The 15,929-nt window shown below is 48.6% G+C and overlaps 5 protein-coding genes across 5 annotated transcripts; 3 read left to right on the forward strand and 2 right to left on the reverse strand.

The window, feature by feature from the left end:
* Window positions 1-338: 338 nt before the first annotated feature.
* TRIVIDRAFT_231559 (uncharacterized protein) lies at window positions 339-3,678 on the reverse strand (the record flags this gene model as incomplete). The annotated part of the gene is made up of 1 exon (XM_014097516.1): window positions 339-3,678. One exon carries the CDS (start codon window positions 3,676-3,678, stop codon window positions 397-399), a length of 3,282 nt encoding a protein of 1,093 aa, XP_013952991.1.
* Window positions 3,679-4,312: 634 nt separating this feature from the next.
* Window positions 4,313-5,294, forward strand: TRIVIDRAFT_76246 (uncharacterized protein; the record flags this gene model as incomplete). The annotated part of the gene is made up of 3 exons (XM_014097517.1): window positions 4,313-4,343; window positions 4,414-4,483; window positions 4,584-5,294. 3 exons carry the CDS (start codon window positions 4,336-4,338, stop codon window positions 4,767-4,769), a joined length of 264 nt encoding a protein of 87 aa, XP_013952992.1.
* A 50-nt stretch (window positions 5,295-5,344) lies between these two features.
* Window positions 5,345-10,974, reverse strand: TRIVIDRAFT_43563 (uncharacterized protein; the record flags this gene model as incomplete). Its single annotated transcript, XM_014097518.1, has 4 exons — window positions 5,345-6,682; window positions 6,738-9,872; window positions 9,924-10,845; window positions 10,904-10,974. 4 exons carry the CDS (start codon window positions 10,972-10,974, stop codon window positions 5,345-5,347), a joined length of 5,466 nt encoding a protein of 1,821 aa, XP_013952993.1.
* A 521-nt stretch (window positions 10,975-11,495) lies between these two features.
* TRIVIDRAFT_43682 (uncharacterized protein) lies at window positions 11,496-13,843 on the forward strand (the record flags this gene model as incomplete). The annotated part of the gene is made up of 2 exons (XM_014097519.1): window positions 11,496-11,815; window positions 11,878-13,843. 2 exons carry the CDS (start codon window positions 11,496-11,498, stop codon window positions 13,841-13,843), a joined length of 2,286 nt encoding a protein of 761 aa, XP_013952994.1.
* Window positions 13,844-14,335: 492 nt separating this feature from the next.
* TRIVIDRAFT_4468 (uncharacterized protein) lies at window positions 14,336-15,499 on the forward strand (the record flags this gene model as incomplete). The annotated part of the gene is made up of 5 exons (XM_014097378.1): window positions 14,336-14,519; window positions 14,613-14,810; window positions 14,868-14,971; window positions 15,034-15,268; window positions 15,369-15,499. Coding segments are annotated over 5 exons (852 nt in total), but the record flags the coding sequence as incomplete, so codon positions are not given.
* Between the last annotated feature and the right edge of the window lie 430 nt (window positions 15,500-15,929).

Here is a 15,929-nt window from a genome sequence, read left to right on the forward strand (position 1 = left end):
CATGCAGTCGGTGAGTCCAAGTTACGAGCAGCCAAAGTGGCCCTATCACGTCAATACAGGGCGGTATGGAAGTGTAGTAAACTAGACAAATTACAGCGACTACGTCAAGGGTCGTAATAAGATGCCATGACTTACCTTCTATTTGCTACGACATATTTACCTATAGTACATAATGAAGATACCCGGTTTGTTCCTTGAGTATTTACCAGGTACCCTCTTCTAGGTTGCTATATACATCTCGTATAGCTACCATGTATGTTCACCTCGTATATGTAGATACCTAGTAGCTATATTTCTCTACCTTATTACCTACCTGGGTAGGTATAGTACCTAGTATTGTCATATTCCTCTATTATCGATGTATTTCTCTACTATCGCTAGATTTCTCTACTATCACTATGTTCCTCCTTCTTCCAAAGATTTACGCATTCGAGCAAGAACCTCCTCAGATTCAATACGTAAGTTATTATCTTCTGGAAGTATCCTCCTTAGTATTGATGCAGCATCCTCTAGCAGGGGCAACGCTTTCTCCGGCTGGTCGTTCTCATAATATGCATGTGCAAGCTCACGCTGTATTAACAGCTCATCTGCGTTCTCATGCTTCATCATCAGATCCATTGTATCGTCTTTGAAACACTTATCTGCTATGACCGCCGCGCGTTCGAGTGTCCCAATTGCCTTTTCAATCTGTCCATTTTGGCGATACATCCTCCCCAAACATAGCTGCGATGTGACGTTATATGGGTGTTCTATGTGCCCCCACAGGGCCACCACGCGCTCTAGCATTAGAATTGCCTTGTCTTTGTGTCCGTACTTGTAGTATCGTATTGCCAGCTCGTGTTGTGCTATCAGGTGATTTGGATGGTCTTTGAAGTGCTTATCCCACATGGCCACCACGCGCTCTAGAATTGAAATCGCCTCATCAGTCCCTCCCCAGGTATGTAGGCTTGTCAACTCATGCGATACCAGGGGATCCTGGTGGTTTGTTCTCAGGGCTTTCTCTTCAATAGCCGTCAGTACTGATGTCGCTTTCTTGAATTGTTCCTCATCAACATATGCCATCACGAGGCTATGCCGTGATGTTACTGTTTCTAGGTGCTCTTCACCCAGGACCTTTTCATGCATAGGTACCACACATTCTAGGATCGATATCGCCTTTTTGATTCGTCCATCTTCACAATATGCTCTTGCAAGATCACGTTGAAGTAATAACCAAACTGGGTCGTCCTTTCGCATCCGGGAGTAAGCCACCAGGTATTCCAACAATGATATAGATTCACAGATTCTTCCTTCGTGCAGCAAGAATCTCCCCACCAGAGCGGCTAGAATTTGAGAGTATTCATTCTTAGAGCACAAAATGCCTTTTAAAATTTTCAGCGCATGCGGAAGATATGCCCTCTTTTCCTTGCTGCCCTCGTACTCAGTATACGGGAAGACTGAGGCGATATGTGCTAGGGCAAGATTCATATTCATATAGGTGGTGTGTGCAGATCTTTCCCTTGCCCATACAGTAGCGGCAATATGTACAAGTCTGTGCATGTCGTAAAAGTCTTCTTGGTGCAGGGTTAGAAATCCATAGCCGAGTAAAGTGCCTATAGCATGCAGAAACTCTTCCCGAGATTCCCCCTTGGGAAGCAGAGACCGCGGTATGCCTTTATATCCAATGAACGAGATGAATACCAACAATTTTGCCGCTGTTGGGTCCGTTTGAGTGATTTTGTCAAATGATGCCAACCATGTTTTAGCAATTGCATTCTGGGATCCTTGATATCGTGTCGAATCTTGAAAGTGCCGACCTAAGACACTAATTTGATCATGTGGAACGTCCCGCAGGAGGCCAAGAAACTCATGGATTGTGACTTGATTGACATTTATATATGCCGCTGCTTGAGCAATGGCCAGTGGCATCCTTTCGAGAAACTCAAGCAATGACCTGATGGCTTCATCAGCGTTAATAAAGTCTTTCTTAAGCAACGACTTTCGGAAAAAGGTTTCTGCTTCATTTATGTCCATTTTTGACAGGGTCACGACATTAGTTTCAGCAAAGCCAACAGCTACTCGACGATCGCGAGTAGTAGTTAAGATGCAGCCCAAGTCGCTTCGAGGTAGATGTTGTAACAGGCCTCCAGGCGCTGAACTGTGTCCGAATATGAGGTCATGATCATCTGCATTGTCCAAGATGAGAAGCCATCTTCCTGCCGCTTTTGTGCTAAAATAGTCCTTGACAATCTTCTTATCATCTCTCTCCATTCCTCTTGGCCGAGGTATGTGTCTCGCGATATCAGCACAGGCTTGTTCGAATGTCGCCATACTTAGAGCTGGAATCCAGAGGACTGAACATTCGTTTCCATTTTCATCACGCAATACCTCTTTCATCAAGTATGCAAGTTGTAAGCCCACTTGCGTTTTGCCGATGCCACCCAATCCCACCAGTGCTGCCCGGCTGAAGTTTTGTTTATGAAACAACATTTCTTTAAGCTCTTTCAAGACATCATGTCTGCCGACGAAGCGCTCGTTCTTGAGCAATGGGATAACGCAAATGGTTGAATGTGTGTCATCTTCTCTGGCACGTTTGTGGCCTCTAGAATTCTCTTTTAGAATTGGATCAGTTTGGTGGTACCGCTCCAATAGCGATTTGCACGCAGATGCGGCCGTTGCGGCCGCGAATGGCTGCCACGCCTTGGATTTGTGTGAATCGGCGTAATCGCAAACACTCTTAATGACGATATATGGCAATTCGTTGTAAAACCCAGCAGCCTCCATTTCGAATCCAATAACCTGGAGTTCTTGACTCAGCGTATCACGATCTTTTGCGGATTTTAAGACCATATCAGCTGACGCAAGACGCCCAAAGTGAATTGTTGGGCGCTGAGCTTCATTGATCATGTCTGGTCCCAGCATTTGCTTTGCGGTTATCCTTTGTCTTGGGATGGTGCAGCTTGTATCGCAATCCGTCTCAACGCATGAGGCCTTGATAGCTTCTTCACATACTGGATCTGAATCGTTAAAACAGCCACGACAAATACATGGTGAACGCTGATGATGTTTGTGGCGATATTCTGAAGCAAAAAGTTTGTCCTCCACTGCTCCGGGATAAGCATATTTGACCTTTGTGCAGCTACTAGCTACTTCCTGAAAGTGTTGCAGATGGAGACTTATTCGATCTTCAAGAAGCCGCGTGCCTCGGTCTGTCTTTAGGAAATTCAATAATCCACGGATACCCCTGTTGAAATTGCTTGCGCCGTATCCAAAGCTTTCCGAACGTTGAAATCCATCTGGATACTGTTTGCCGTAGTCGTAGGGTTTGACTTCATCGCCAATGATCACATCACCTAGTAGAATTTCTTCCCCCCGTGGGCCGGAAGGGAATGGGACTCCGCCGCAGATTCCAACAAGCAGGAGCAGTTGAATGGCGGTGAAGCTCATTCGCATATTTGCGACTGCAGTGGCGGCGCTGGTCTTGCCCATGCTGGCAAGGAGAATAATGACAACATTATGATTGCTGATGTGACCCGTTGTGTAAATGTTCTGATCACCCTCTGCTCGTCTAAAGTCCTCGTCATCCCAGAACCCGTCAATTAGCAGGCACACGGCATCATATTCGATTTGCAGGGCGCAGACAATCGCTATTTCAAAATCGCTCCGCCGTATCGGTTTACTTGGGCCGCTATCTGACATTATGCTGAGGAGCAGAAAGTAGCGATACTACATCTGTAAACGATTATGATGTGATTGAGTATGGTCTTTTATTGCTTGGGGCAGCCTTTTGGCTTCGGCGAAGAGAGTGAGGCGCCATCCTGTTCCCATGTGAGGGGCTGCAGTATCATTGGTTGAAGAAAGGCAATATCAATGCAAGGCTTTGTTGGTGCATTGGATTTACTTTCCTCCAATCGTATTCCCTAGCCACTGTGAGCATTTGAGGGCGTATATGTGAATGACGGCAGAGGGGGGATGCGAAAGTAAAGAAAAAAATCTCATGAGTTGTAAGTATATGTCTATATAAGAGCATATAATAATACCACAATCAAACCTCAGTCAGGCTTCGACAAGTTATCATCGAGATTATGTTGTTGAACGAGCGTAGGTACATGTAGCTGGGCTTGTGGATCAACGGTGATGAATCTCGCACTGTACGACCACCCAGCCCACCAAGCAGCAACTAGGCAGATCGGTAGTCCGTGCGAATAATAGCCTTCGCACACCCGATCCAATGTGGGGTGGAACATCTTGAATGCGGAATACTTTCAAAATTTCCATCGTCATCAGTCCAAGAGCTCGTCCAGCCAAACAATCTTTATCCTCACACCACTCCCACCACTCCCAAACACCGCCAAAATGGATATGTACAGCTCCCCTCAAACTCCTTACATCCATTACACCCGCAGACAACTAACTCTTCCTCCTCAATCCCAGGTTAACATCCGCCGAGCAGCGCACCCTCGAGCAGCGCATGCAAAAGCGTCAAGTCAAGGAATTCGTCGGCGTATGTCTCTCCCCTCTCTCCGTTCCTAACACTCGCGCACACAATACGATCCGAAAAGTATATAAGCAATTGTAATTAACGCAAACAACCCTCCCTACAGGCTTTCGGCGGCCTTACCGAGCACTGCTTCGTCTCCTGCGTCGACGACTTCACCTCAAAGTCCCTCTCCTCCAAGGAAACCGGCTGCCTCAACCGCTGCGTTCTCAAGTGGATGGCCACGCAACGCCGGGTTAGCGAGCGCTTCCAGGAGCACAACGCCCAGATCACGCAGCAGATGCAGAAATAAACCAACAAACACTCTACACAAACAAAAAATTATAAAAACAACTCTGTTCCACGACAAATCTTTGCTATCGATGACGGGATCGACGGAGGGGGTTCATTTCTCCCCCCCAGGCGTCACAGCGTCTCTTGAGTGGGAGGAAATCTCCGAGTTCCGAGGCCTTGTATGATACAAAGCGTTTTGGTGGGAAAAGACAAGAAAAAAGAAAAACGAAAAAACCAGCCGGGATGTTATCGCTTGGACAAGCAATTTTTGGCTCATGGAGATGGAGTCAACTGTATCATTATTACGGGATATGAAGGAGTAGTTGGGAGTGAGGGCAGGGTGTTCTGGTCATGTCTCACTGTTGGGAACCATCAACCGATATACACCAGGTGGTATATAAAATCTTGCTCAATGGGAATTAAGTTTAGATGCTCGAGTTCATAACCGAAACAACCCTGTATCCACGGGAGGACTTGTATGTTACATCTGATGCAGTAGTAGCCCAACGTCCAACGCCTAATCCTGAAATTCATTACCATCCCCATCTTTCTCTAGTTGCGTTACTCGAACAGCAAATCCGACCTTTATTCATTTCAACCTTCAAATTCATCGCTGAGCACGTCCCGTACCGTCTCTAGCTGTACCACCACCTTCTCCTCCAGCAAATTATCACAATCCCCTGCCAATTTTCTTCCTCTCCATTCCATCTCTCGCTGCCCCAGAGGCAGTAGCCGCTCTTTCAAAAGACGTCTGCTGGAGAGCCAGTAGTCTACATTCTCAAGAAGCCCCGTCGCATCCCATTCGACCGCGGGGATGTCTCTGCTATTGTTCATCCGAAGAGCCGCAAGCACACGCGTGAGGAGTGCCAAAGAGTGAATCTCCGAGGTGCCAAGAAGCGTTAGGTACTGCGTAGATTTTTCTTTGGTTCGACTGGCCCCAGGCGCTTCAAATCGTTCCACGCTGGCTTGCAACAGATGCGGGAATTGGTTCAGAACATATGTGATTTCCGGGGCAACTGTTGCTCCAAGAGCAGTCAGCAGATTCAGCATGAGTGGAAGCATCCCTTTAACCCATATCCCGTAGCACCGCTGTGCAATTGGCGCATCCGCATACGGTGAGACGTTGGTCCTTAGCATAAATTTGGTGAGGTTGGCAGACAGGATAGCACCTAGGACTCCGTCACATGCAAGCTGCTCTGCCAACAACGGAAGAGTTGAGAGCTCCAGTAAGAACAAGATGCTGAGCTCGCCATAGACGGGATCGCCATGATCACCGAGCTTGTCAGCCCATGAATACAGTGACGTTGCTGCATGCGTGGCGTCGTGTGTTGCAATGATGTTCAATATTTGAGTCTGAGATTGTTCAATATTGGGAACGCTTAGGCAAGCCTGCATGATTGCCGTAAGGAGAGCAAGATCCTCTGGGAAGACGTCTGTCTCCTTATCATGGATCAAGCTAACCAACGCCCGGAATCCCTGTGCTACCACGGTGTCTAGTATGTTGAGAATGGTTTGTGTGACAGTCACCATAGATCCCTCAAGATCTGCCTGTGAACTCGCCGCCAGCTTGCTAGATGCCGCTTGATATGCCCGCAGCGTGACAAATAGCGCCTTCAGGAGGGTGCGGTAATAGGCAAGAGACTGGGATTCAAAGGGTTCATCAACACTATTGATCGTGCCAACCAAAGTCTCCAGTAGCTGATTGATATCAGGAATCGCAAGAGTGGACTTGGCCAAACGCTGAACCAGAATGAGAGCCAGGTCGGCTCTTGCGTCGACGATTTTGAGGAAGATGCTCTCGGGACCAGGGGTCAACTGATTGGCATTCAGACACTGCTGGGCAACTTGCATCATGTGCTTTTTGGTAGCATCGCTCTCAGGGAAACATGTGCTTAATTCAAGCAACAAAAGTTCCCATGCATGGAAGAGAGCCTTGAAAAGTTAGCAACACGCTTGCATGCATAGAATCAGAAAAAGTAGCACTTACGATTTGGGCATCGACCAAAGACAGGTTGGTGTTTGCCAGCTTCATCTCGTTCAGGAATCCAGCCCCCTTCTTTCCTTGCCATCCAGGGTCAAATCGCAAAATTTCATCGGCACGATCCAAGTCATAGTAATAATTCTCGCCCAACTCCCTTGGACTCAGCATGGTACGCTTGAAGTTGTCCAAAGGGCATCCGAAATATTTATTGGAAAAATTCTTTGCAAAGTTGTTGTGCAGAGACTTGTTGTAGCTTGCTACCTCAACACCGTCACGAAGGTAGTAGTCCAGGTCATTGGTTAGTCCCTTGGTGAATGTGTCTGCATTGCCCAGATGACGTGAATGGTAGAGCTGCATCGCGAATGTCTCCGCAATGTATGCAGCAATTCTCGCCTGATTGCTGGCTAGCACGACGTCTGACTTGATAGTTTGGTGAGAGGGCTTCAAACCACGCACATAGGCTCGCAGCCCATCCATGTAGGCTGTGTCTTTTTGGAGAGTAAACACCGTCCAAGGCCAGTAATTCTGCGCGGATGTAACGAAATCTAAAACCACGAGGGCTTCTCCAGTCTCTAGATCCTTCAAAATTTTGAGTTTAGATAATGCCGCTGCAAAAACAGAATCCGCAGACGTTTCATTCTTCTTAGCATCCTTCTTCATTGCCTCCCGTGGCGTTTGCCCCGTGAGAAGGCAGTTTGACATCCACTGTTGTCGATTTTTTAGTATCGACGAAAAGAATCTCCAAGTCGTCTTCACTTCTTCCGGCAGAGCAAAGGGTTGACCAATGGCTGCCAGAATGTGGAGGAAAGATTTGGAAATTTGCGGGCCGAGGTATCCTAGAAGAGAGGGTGGTTCGCTGGTGGACTGAGCGGCATTGATGACGAGCGCCTCCAGCAACGACAACGCTGGCCCACGGAAGTGATCTGATACTGCGCAAAGGCGGGCTGATAGCGTGGAAGTTTTGAATAGGTACGTCTCAACTAAAGTCGAAGGACGTTCAAGGTAATTTGCAACCCGCAGAAGAGTTGTTGAAAAGTCAAGCACTGACGTGACTTCGCTTCTCACGGCTTGGGTTCTATCGGGATATAGGGTTGAATCTGTTCTTGTGAGGGCAGATATGAATGAGAAAAGAAGAGGTTGGAATCGCAGGCTCCCACTCGATGGCGATAAGAAGCAGTCAATGATGTGGGATGCGGCAGGTCGAAGACAAGACGTGAGATTTTCAGACCTCGGAGAATCACCCATGCTATAGGTGTAAATGACAATCTTGTTGAGAATGGGAACGACTGTCTGCAGCAGCGATGTCCTACTGGTTTCTGAGTCAAACATCCACGTCGACGTGTTTTCGAACACATCAACAGACGTCTGTGCAATCGAGAAGCTAACGTTGGAGAGCACCTTCTCGGCAGTCCCAATCCAAGGATTCGATTCTGTCTGCTGACGACTCATGGGCTTGTTTTCAGCCCGACGTTGGACGGCGGAAGACATGACGGTGTCGATAAGTGAGGAAAACAGTGACAGCGAAGACGAGAGGAACTCAAATCTCTCTGAGACCAGGTCGAGGCTGCCCGTGATCTTGGTGAGTTTGCCGGCTCTTGATTCGGAATTCAACAGCTCTGTCCTTGCGAGGTATGACCAGACTCTGCTAGGCTGAACTTGTAGAACAGCATGCAAAAACTTGACACATGCAGTAAGAACGCTCACGGCCGTATCTTCAGTCATGGCCAGCTCATCCTGCATATAATAGTCCATCGTTTCGCACACAACTGTGATGATATCTTTCCCAGCACTAATGTGTACACTCGTCTCGGATAGCAGGTCGTTATCATAATGGAACAACACCTTGTTATCACGCTGCCTCGTTACCTTCAGCTGCTCCATCCGAAGTAGTGAGGCTAACAACGAAATAACTTCGGCTGTCTCTTCTGGTTGCAACATTCCCAGTTCGCAACGATAGCCTTCTTGGGAAAGGCTGATCTCCAATCGCCGTCCAAGCAACGACAAGGTTGAATGGGGGTATTCCATCAAGACAACACGGCCGGTATCTGTAATAAATCGTCCGTAGGTGCCCACAGGTATTCTGTAAGCGTCATCCTCAATGTACCTCCGGCTCCAAGAGGATGATAAAGAGATCAGAGGAACCTCCTCCAAAAGGCAGAAAGAGTTCGTGTTTTCATCTTCTTGAACCAGCTCGTATCCTTGAAACGTATCTGGTAGTGTAAATGTGATTGTAGGAGTCTTGCGTAGCAGCTCGAGAATTATGTCTGTCCTATCGTCCTGGGTCTGCTGTGATGCAGTACAGAGCATGCCACAGAGAGTGATGAAAGGAAGGAATTCGTAAGGATATCGATCAAGGGCTTGCTGGAAAAAGAAATCCATAGCCACATCATCCCGTAGCATAGATCCAAGGATGTCCTGGGCGATGGGCATATTCTCCGATGCGGATAACTCCCAGTAACCTCGGCCAGGAGAAAGAAGGGAGTGCAGACAGCTCACAGAGTCTGACTGATATCCAACAAACGGATACGAAACCTTCAATAGCTCTAGGAATACGACACGAAGGCGCGAGCTAATCAGGGGCGACATGCTGCCGCCCACAGATGGGCCCAGAGTTTGAGTCATGTTTGACATGATATCAAAGACCCTGCCTTGGGCTGTGGCGACCGCTGCAAGTTGCTCAACGACCTGCATATCCCTAGGGCTGGACGAGTTCTCAAGAAATCCATCAAATTTCGAAGACTCAATGGAGTAGATGCTCCCGGCTGAGTTTCGCCGAGTGGGTGTACGCATTACACTTCGGGTTTCGAATTTTTCACGGGCGCTTTGCTGTATCAAGTTGTCCCGCTTGTCGGTTCTGGTTTGGTAGGATACGTTGAGTCGGTGGAGAAGAAAGGACCATGTGAAGATGACAGGGCAAGCAGTCTCAGAGTCTAGGCCGGCCGCGTCCAGGATGCTCTTATGAACCTGCTCTAGGACATCTGGTGAAAGCAAATACGAGTCATACACATCGTCAGCTTGTGCTGGGTCCTCGTCTCGATCAGATAGATATGCGAGTGCCCGTGCTGGCTTGAGCAGGCCAATAGAGATGGCTGAAGACAGGGCCTTCATCGGCATAATCAATTCAGCAGTGGATTGGTTGATCTGTTTTGTGGTTAGCGAATACAGAGTGGCGGGGGGCTAGAAAGCACATACTGGCTGTATTGAATCGAAGAAGCCATAGATTTCCATCAATGAAAACCACTGGTTAATAGCGGAGGACGGAGGGAAATCGCTACCATAGCAGTCCACCAGCTGGAGGACCACAGACAAGCTGTGAACGATCTCGGTCAAGAGGCTACGTAGCCATTCTATTTCCACTTCATCGTTGAGCAGCAAGGCATCATCCGTGAATGATCTCATACCAGCCTCGATCCCGCTCATGCAGCTGGACACGACATCCAAGTAGGCCGGTAGCATCGCCTCCATCTCATCACGCGGTTGAGCGGACATCTTCAACTTGTATAGATCGGCAATGCTATCGTCTCCAGGAGCGAAAATGGGCAAACGCTGATACAGCTTGATGGACGTGGCATAATCCGCAGCCATGATAAAGAAGCGACGTTCCGTCAAAAAGGTATCAAACAAGCGACGCCTCCTCGCATCCTGCTTGTCGAACTCTGCTGATATCTCATCGGCATCCAACGCGGCCGATGCTCCCAAATCCGATAAAAATGCTGCTCCTTGGCCATTTTGTAAACCCGCAGCCTCTTGAAGATTGGCGGCATCATGGGATGACAGAGGGCCCAAAAGATGGCTTGAAGAACGGGATTGGTACTCGATGATGACGACCCGTAGAGCGGCCACCAGGTTGACTTTTGCGTTGTTGCTAAGCCATTTCGCATCATCCTTGAATTGGTTTATATCGTATCGCTCAGTCGAGGCCGAGGTGACGTTAATTGGTGCGATCTTGGTCTCGAAGCTCTTGCTCGTAGCCTCGTCAGGCGGCGCAAACGCGGTCGAGGGTTCGCTTAGAAGTCCGCGGACATAGTCGTCGTCGAAGAATTTGGTGATGGCAGAGCTCGTCTGCCGTTTTCCAGTGCCATCCGAAAGAGCTGTGGCGACCAGCTTCCAAGGCCTTGATGATGTGATTAGTTGTGTCCGCCGTCGTTAAAATGCATGCGACCTGTACTCACAGAAGCACTTTCTCCCCAGAGAGGCACTGTCCCACGGAGGGAAAATAATTGCTGTCCGACACCGGCGCCATTGCCACGAATGTCAATAAGGCGGCAGAGACGCTCGCCGCATCACCTTGAGCCTGTTGGTGCGAGGGCGTTGAAAATCCACGTCTGACGCGCTTTTGGCAGAAACTTGGGGACTAGATTCTAGACGGTAGCATCAACAACAGCTGCATGTTGACTTTTTTGGTGAAGCTCCCAGGAACCCGAAGTTGAGCCGTTGGCCAGGCCTTACAGTGTGGATATTCAGCAGTGGTGATTAATCCGTACTGTACGGGGTAAAGTAGTATGTACAAAGTTACATGTCAGGATCGGCGCTTTATCGGCACTTGGGCAGAGAGAGGCACTACCAGGTGGCATAGAAATGCCCAAAGTTAGTAGCGCCACAAGAAATTCTTGGTGTTAGTGAAGCTGACTCATACATATCAAGAGAATCGCAGAGCAGTGGCATTCTCATTCTTCTCACCTCGAGGGCGAAACTTTCTTTCTTCTGCTGACTGCGTTTCCCATATTATTTTCTCCTCATCGCCGTGTCTGCGGCTTTTTCAAGATGCCTTCGCTCGATATTATCGATCACTCGCCGCATCAGCCGGATCCGTCCCCTCCAGTGGCCACAGCTTCCAACCTCATCCTCATTGACAACTACGACTCATTTACCTGGAACATCTACCAGTACCTCGTTCTTGAGGGTGCCACAGTCCACGTGTTCCGAAATGACAAGATCACTGTGGATGAGCTGATCAAGCTTAACCCAACTCAGCTCATCATCAGCCCCGGTCCCGGTCATCCCCAGACTGATTCTGGTGTCAGTCGAGATGCAATTCGTCACTTTGCCGGCAAGATCCCGGTCCTGGGGGTCTGCATGGGCTTGTGAGTTTCTTATAACCATTGCCTGAATTATAACCATTCATGTTACTTACAATTGTGAACAGGCAGTGTATGTTTGACGTCTATGGCGGCGAAGTCTCTTCCGCTGGAGAGTGGCTACACGGAAAGACTTCTCCATTGACCCACGATGCCAAAGGCGTCTTTGCCAGTTTGACTCAAGGCCTTCCTGTAACCCGGTACCACTCCCTTGCTGGCACTCATCTCACTCTGCCTGAGTGCCTTGAAGTGACTGCTTGGGTGGCTAAGCCAGATGGCTCGGCTGGCATCATCCAGGGAGTTCGTCACAAGAAGTATGTAGTTGAGGGCGTGCAGTTTCACCCGGAGAGTATCCTCACTGCCGAGGGCCGTGTCATGATTAGAAACTTCCTCCACATGCAGGGCGGTACCTGGGAAGAGAATGCACGACTTCAAAAGGCCACGTCAGCGACAAGCGCCAGCTCTGCTGCGCCTAAGCCGCAGAAGAACAACATCCTCCAGACTATCTATGCCAACCGAAAGGCTGCTGTAGCTAAGCAGAAGGAGATTCCATCTCAGCGAATGAGCGACCTTCAAGCCGCATACGACCTTAATGCTGCTCCCCCCCTAGTACCATTCGTTAGCCGGCTAAAGCAGTCCCCTTTTGACGTGGCCCTCATGGCAGAGATTAAGCGCGGCTCCCCATCCAAGGGCATCTTCGCGCTAGAAGTTCAGGCTCCTGTTCAGGCACGTAAATATGCGCTCGCTGGTGCGAGCGTGATATCTGTCCTGACAGAACCCGAGTGGTTCAAGGGCAGCATTGAAGATTTGAGAGCTGTCCGCCAGGTTTTGGATGGCATGCCAAACAGACCAGCAATCCTTCGGAAAGAGTTCATCTTTGAGGAGTACCAAATTCTTGAGGCGAGGCTAGCTGGAGCAGACACAGTATTGTTGATCGTCAAGATGCTCGAGGTCGAACTACTAGAGCGCTTGTACAAGTACTCACTATCCCTCGGGATGGAGCCCCTGGTGGAAGTTCAAAACGCAGACGAAATGACGATAGCAGTTAAGCTTGGTGCCAAGGTGATTGGTGTCAACAACCGAAACCTCGAGACATTTGAGGTTGACATCAACACAACGGGTCGGCTGCGAAGCATGGTACCCGACACTACCATCATTTGCGCATTGAGCGGTATCAACAAGCATCAAGACGTGCTTGACTGCAAGAGAGATGGAATCAATGCTGTCCTTGTAGGCGAGGCCATTATGAAAGCCCCAGATGCGACAACCTTCATCAGTGAACTGTGCTCCGGAAGCAAACCGGCTCCCAAAAACAACTCGCCCGAGAAACTGCACGTCAAAATCTGCGGCGTACGAACAGCTGAGGCCGCGTTAGAAGCAGTCAAGGCGGGTGCAGACTTCATCGGCGTCAACTTTGTCCCCGGAGCGAAGCGAGCTGCTACCCACGAAGCTGCCCTGGCCATTTCAGAGGCGGTTCATTCATCCTCCAAGTCGTCAGAAACCCCTGGCATATTGTCAATTGCCGCATCAGGTGCTACAGATTTCTTTTCTCTCACATCAAGAAATCTCAAGACCTCACGTACACAGGTAGTGGGCATCTTCCAGAATCAACCCCTGAGCGAAGTTTTGGAAAAGCAGAGGCTTTACAACCTAGACCTTGTTCAACTTCACGGCGAGGAACCGATTGAATGGGCCAAGGCGATTCCCGTGCCAGTCATCCGCTGCTTCAAGCCCAACCACCCTGCTGTCGGTCTCCGAGGATACCACGTTGTTCCTCTCTTGGACTCTGGCGCTGGGTCCGGAAAGCTGTTGGATGTTTCAAGTGTAAAGGAGGTGCTTCAAAAAGACCCAGACCTGAGAATCTTCCTGGCTGGAGGACTCAACCCTGAAAACGTTGCAGAAGCTGTCAACGCCCTGGGAGAGTTCAGCAGCCAGGTAATTGGAGTGGATGTAAGCAGCGGTGTTGAGGAGGATGGTAAACAAAGCTTGGCCAAAATCAACGCCTTTGTCAATGCTGGGAAAGCAATTAGGTAGATGGGCAATAAACGAGAGATGCCGATGGTTTCACCATGAGATATGGATAGATAGATCCAGAGGTAGAATTTAACTTGCCAACTCAATGTAGTCTTTTGCCATCTACTACATCAGTATTGATACGTTATCTAGAACCATTTTGTGCCTGCCTATCACTTAATCCAAGTAACTTCCAGCCTGTTCGAGGAGACTGTTGTCGATGCCGCGGCTGATTCCGGTGGCATCTGTCCACTCACCACCAGGCAGCTCCAACCTCGTGTGTAAGTTGTCTTGAGCCCATTAACAACCACACCACCAACACCGCTTCGTAGTGCACCATACTCTTACAATTTTATCAACTATAGAACTTGATACCTCCAATCTATTTCAACTTACTACCTAGAACTTAATCTCTCAATACTCTACAACATCAACCATCCACCTCCAATATCTCTTCATCTTCCTTTCATTCCCCATCAGCCTCGTCTCTTCCTTCACCAACAACTCACAGCAATGCCCCGCCGAATATTCAAAAACCTCGTCATCGCCACGGCAGGTCCTCTACCCGGCCAACTAACCGTCGACAGCCTCCGTCAATGGACCACCATCCGCAAAGGCACCTTCACAGAAGAATTCGACGAGCAAGTTACGCATCTCCTCTGTACCCGAGAACAATTCGACAGAAAACTTCCAAGAAGTACCTTTTCTTCCCCCTTTTGTTTTTCTTGGCCCAATTTTCGCACTTTCTTTACATGTACTCTAATATCACTATCTCTAACTGAGTATACAGTCAAAGAGGCCCTTGCCCGCGGGAAGCGACAGCACATTGTCCACTGTGACTGGTTCGAAATCTCCGCCGTGAATGAAAAGAGACAGCCAGAGCGAGAATATTCTATGAGGAATATCCTCGCCAAGCAAAATGCGGCGAAGCGAGAACAAGCTCGGATTGAAAGAGGGAAGAGAGAAGGCGAGAGGGCCGTCAACACGAGTAAGATATGTACGCCTCTCTACGTCAACTTCCTCAGCTGATTGTGATATGACACAGACTTTTTCCATATTTACAGTGATCGAACGTTCTTCTCGTATCAGATTGATCTTAATCGCGATGACAATGAAACAGGCGAGTTGGGACAGCGCTACACCCTCTACGTAAGACATCACCAGCACACAAACTATCGTCGAATTACTCACTAACACAAAAGTCATTGCAGCTCTGGGAATCTAATGCAAAGCCCCATCTCTACTGGTTCACCGCAAAGTTCATGAAGAAGAAAGGAGACAGCCAGCCCAGCTTCCACCGCCCAAGCCCCTGCTCAGGCCCCTGGCGTCACGAAATGGATCTCTTCATGGAGTTTTTCCGCATCAAGACGGGGATTGAATGGCAGGATCGTGTGATTGGGCAGAAGACCATGCCGAGTTCTTTCTTTCAGTACTCGCCACCAGTAAGTTGATTTAGTTTCATATTTTTATTATTTATTACTTGAAGAGTAGTACTTTGTACGCGTCTAATTATACGATGGAGGCTAAAGGAAATGAGTATAGACAGGAGGAAAACCTGTTGGTCGCCGTCTTCGATTCTGTTACGAGTATTGTCTGGAAATCAACGCCCAGTTGAGAGGATTACCTTGGCCTCCAGTTGAGGATACTCAAGTCAAAGAGGAGACCGTAGCAACTGAACCGCAAAGCACCATCATCGATGTTGGAGATTGTGGAGGCGTTACTCACAATGATGGAGTTGTCGAAGCGGATTCCGAGATGTCTTCAGAAGCGGATGCCAACGTTAGTGTTGCAGAAATGGATACCTCGGGAGATGAAGGCGAAGCAGATGAACAGGCAGCATCTCAGGAGTCCGACGTTCTTGCAACCATGGATGTGGATGTGCCACTCGCACCATCTGAGTAACTCTTTAAGAAGAGAGGATACTCGGACTCTAGCTATACAAGAAAGTATGAGCTAATGTCAGATCTCACATAAGAGAAATGCTTGGCCATATCATTTTAATGTATACTCCAGATGGCCACAGGTATACGGAAGTCTTTGGGGGCAAAAAGATTTGCATGAAAAGCTAGTTTAGTCGCTTAGTATTACATCGAAACCAAGAAATATC

The sequence above is a fragment of the Trichoderma virens genome (genome assembly GCF_000170995.1).
Source record: "Trichoderma virens Gv29-8 chromosome Unknown TRIVIscaffold_85, whole genome shotgun sequence".
In the NCBI taxonomy this organism is placed as follows: Eukaryota; Fungi; Ascomycota; class Sordariomycetes; order Hypocreales; family Hypocreaceae; genus Trichoderma; species Trichoderma virens.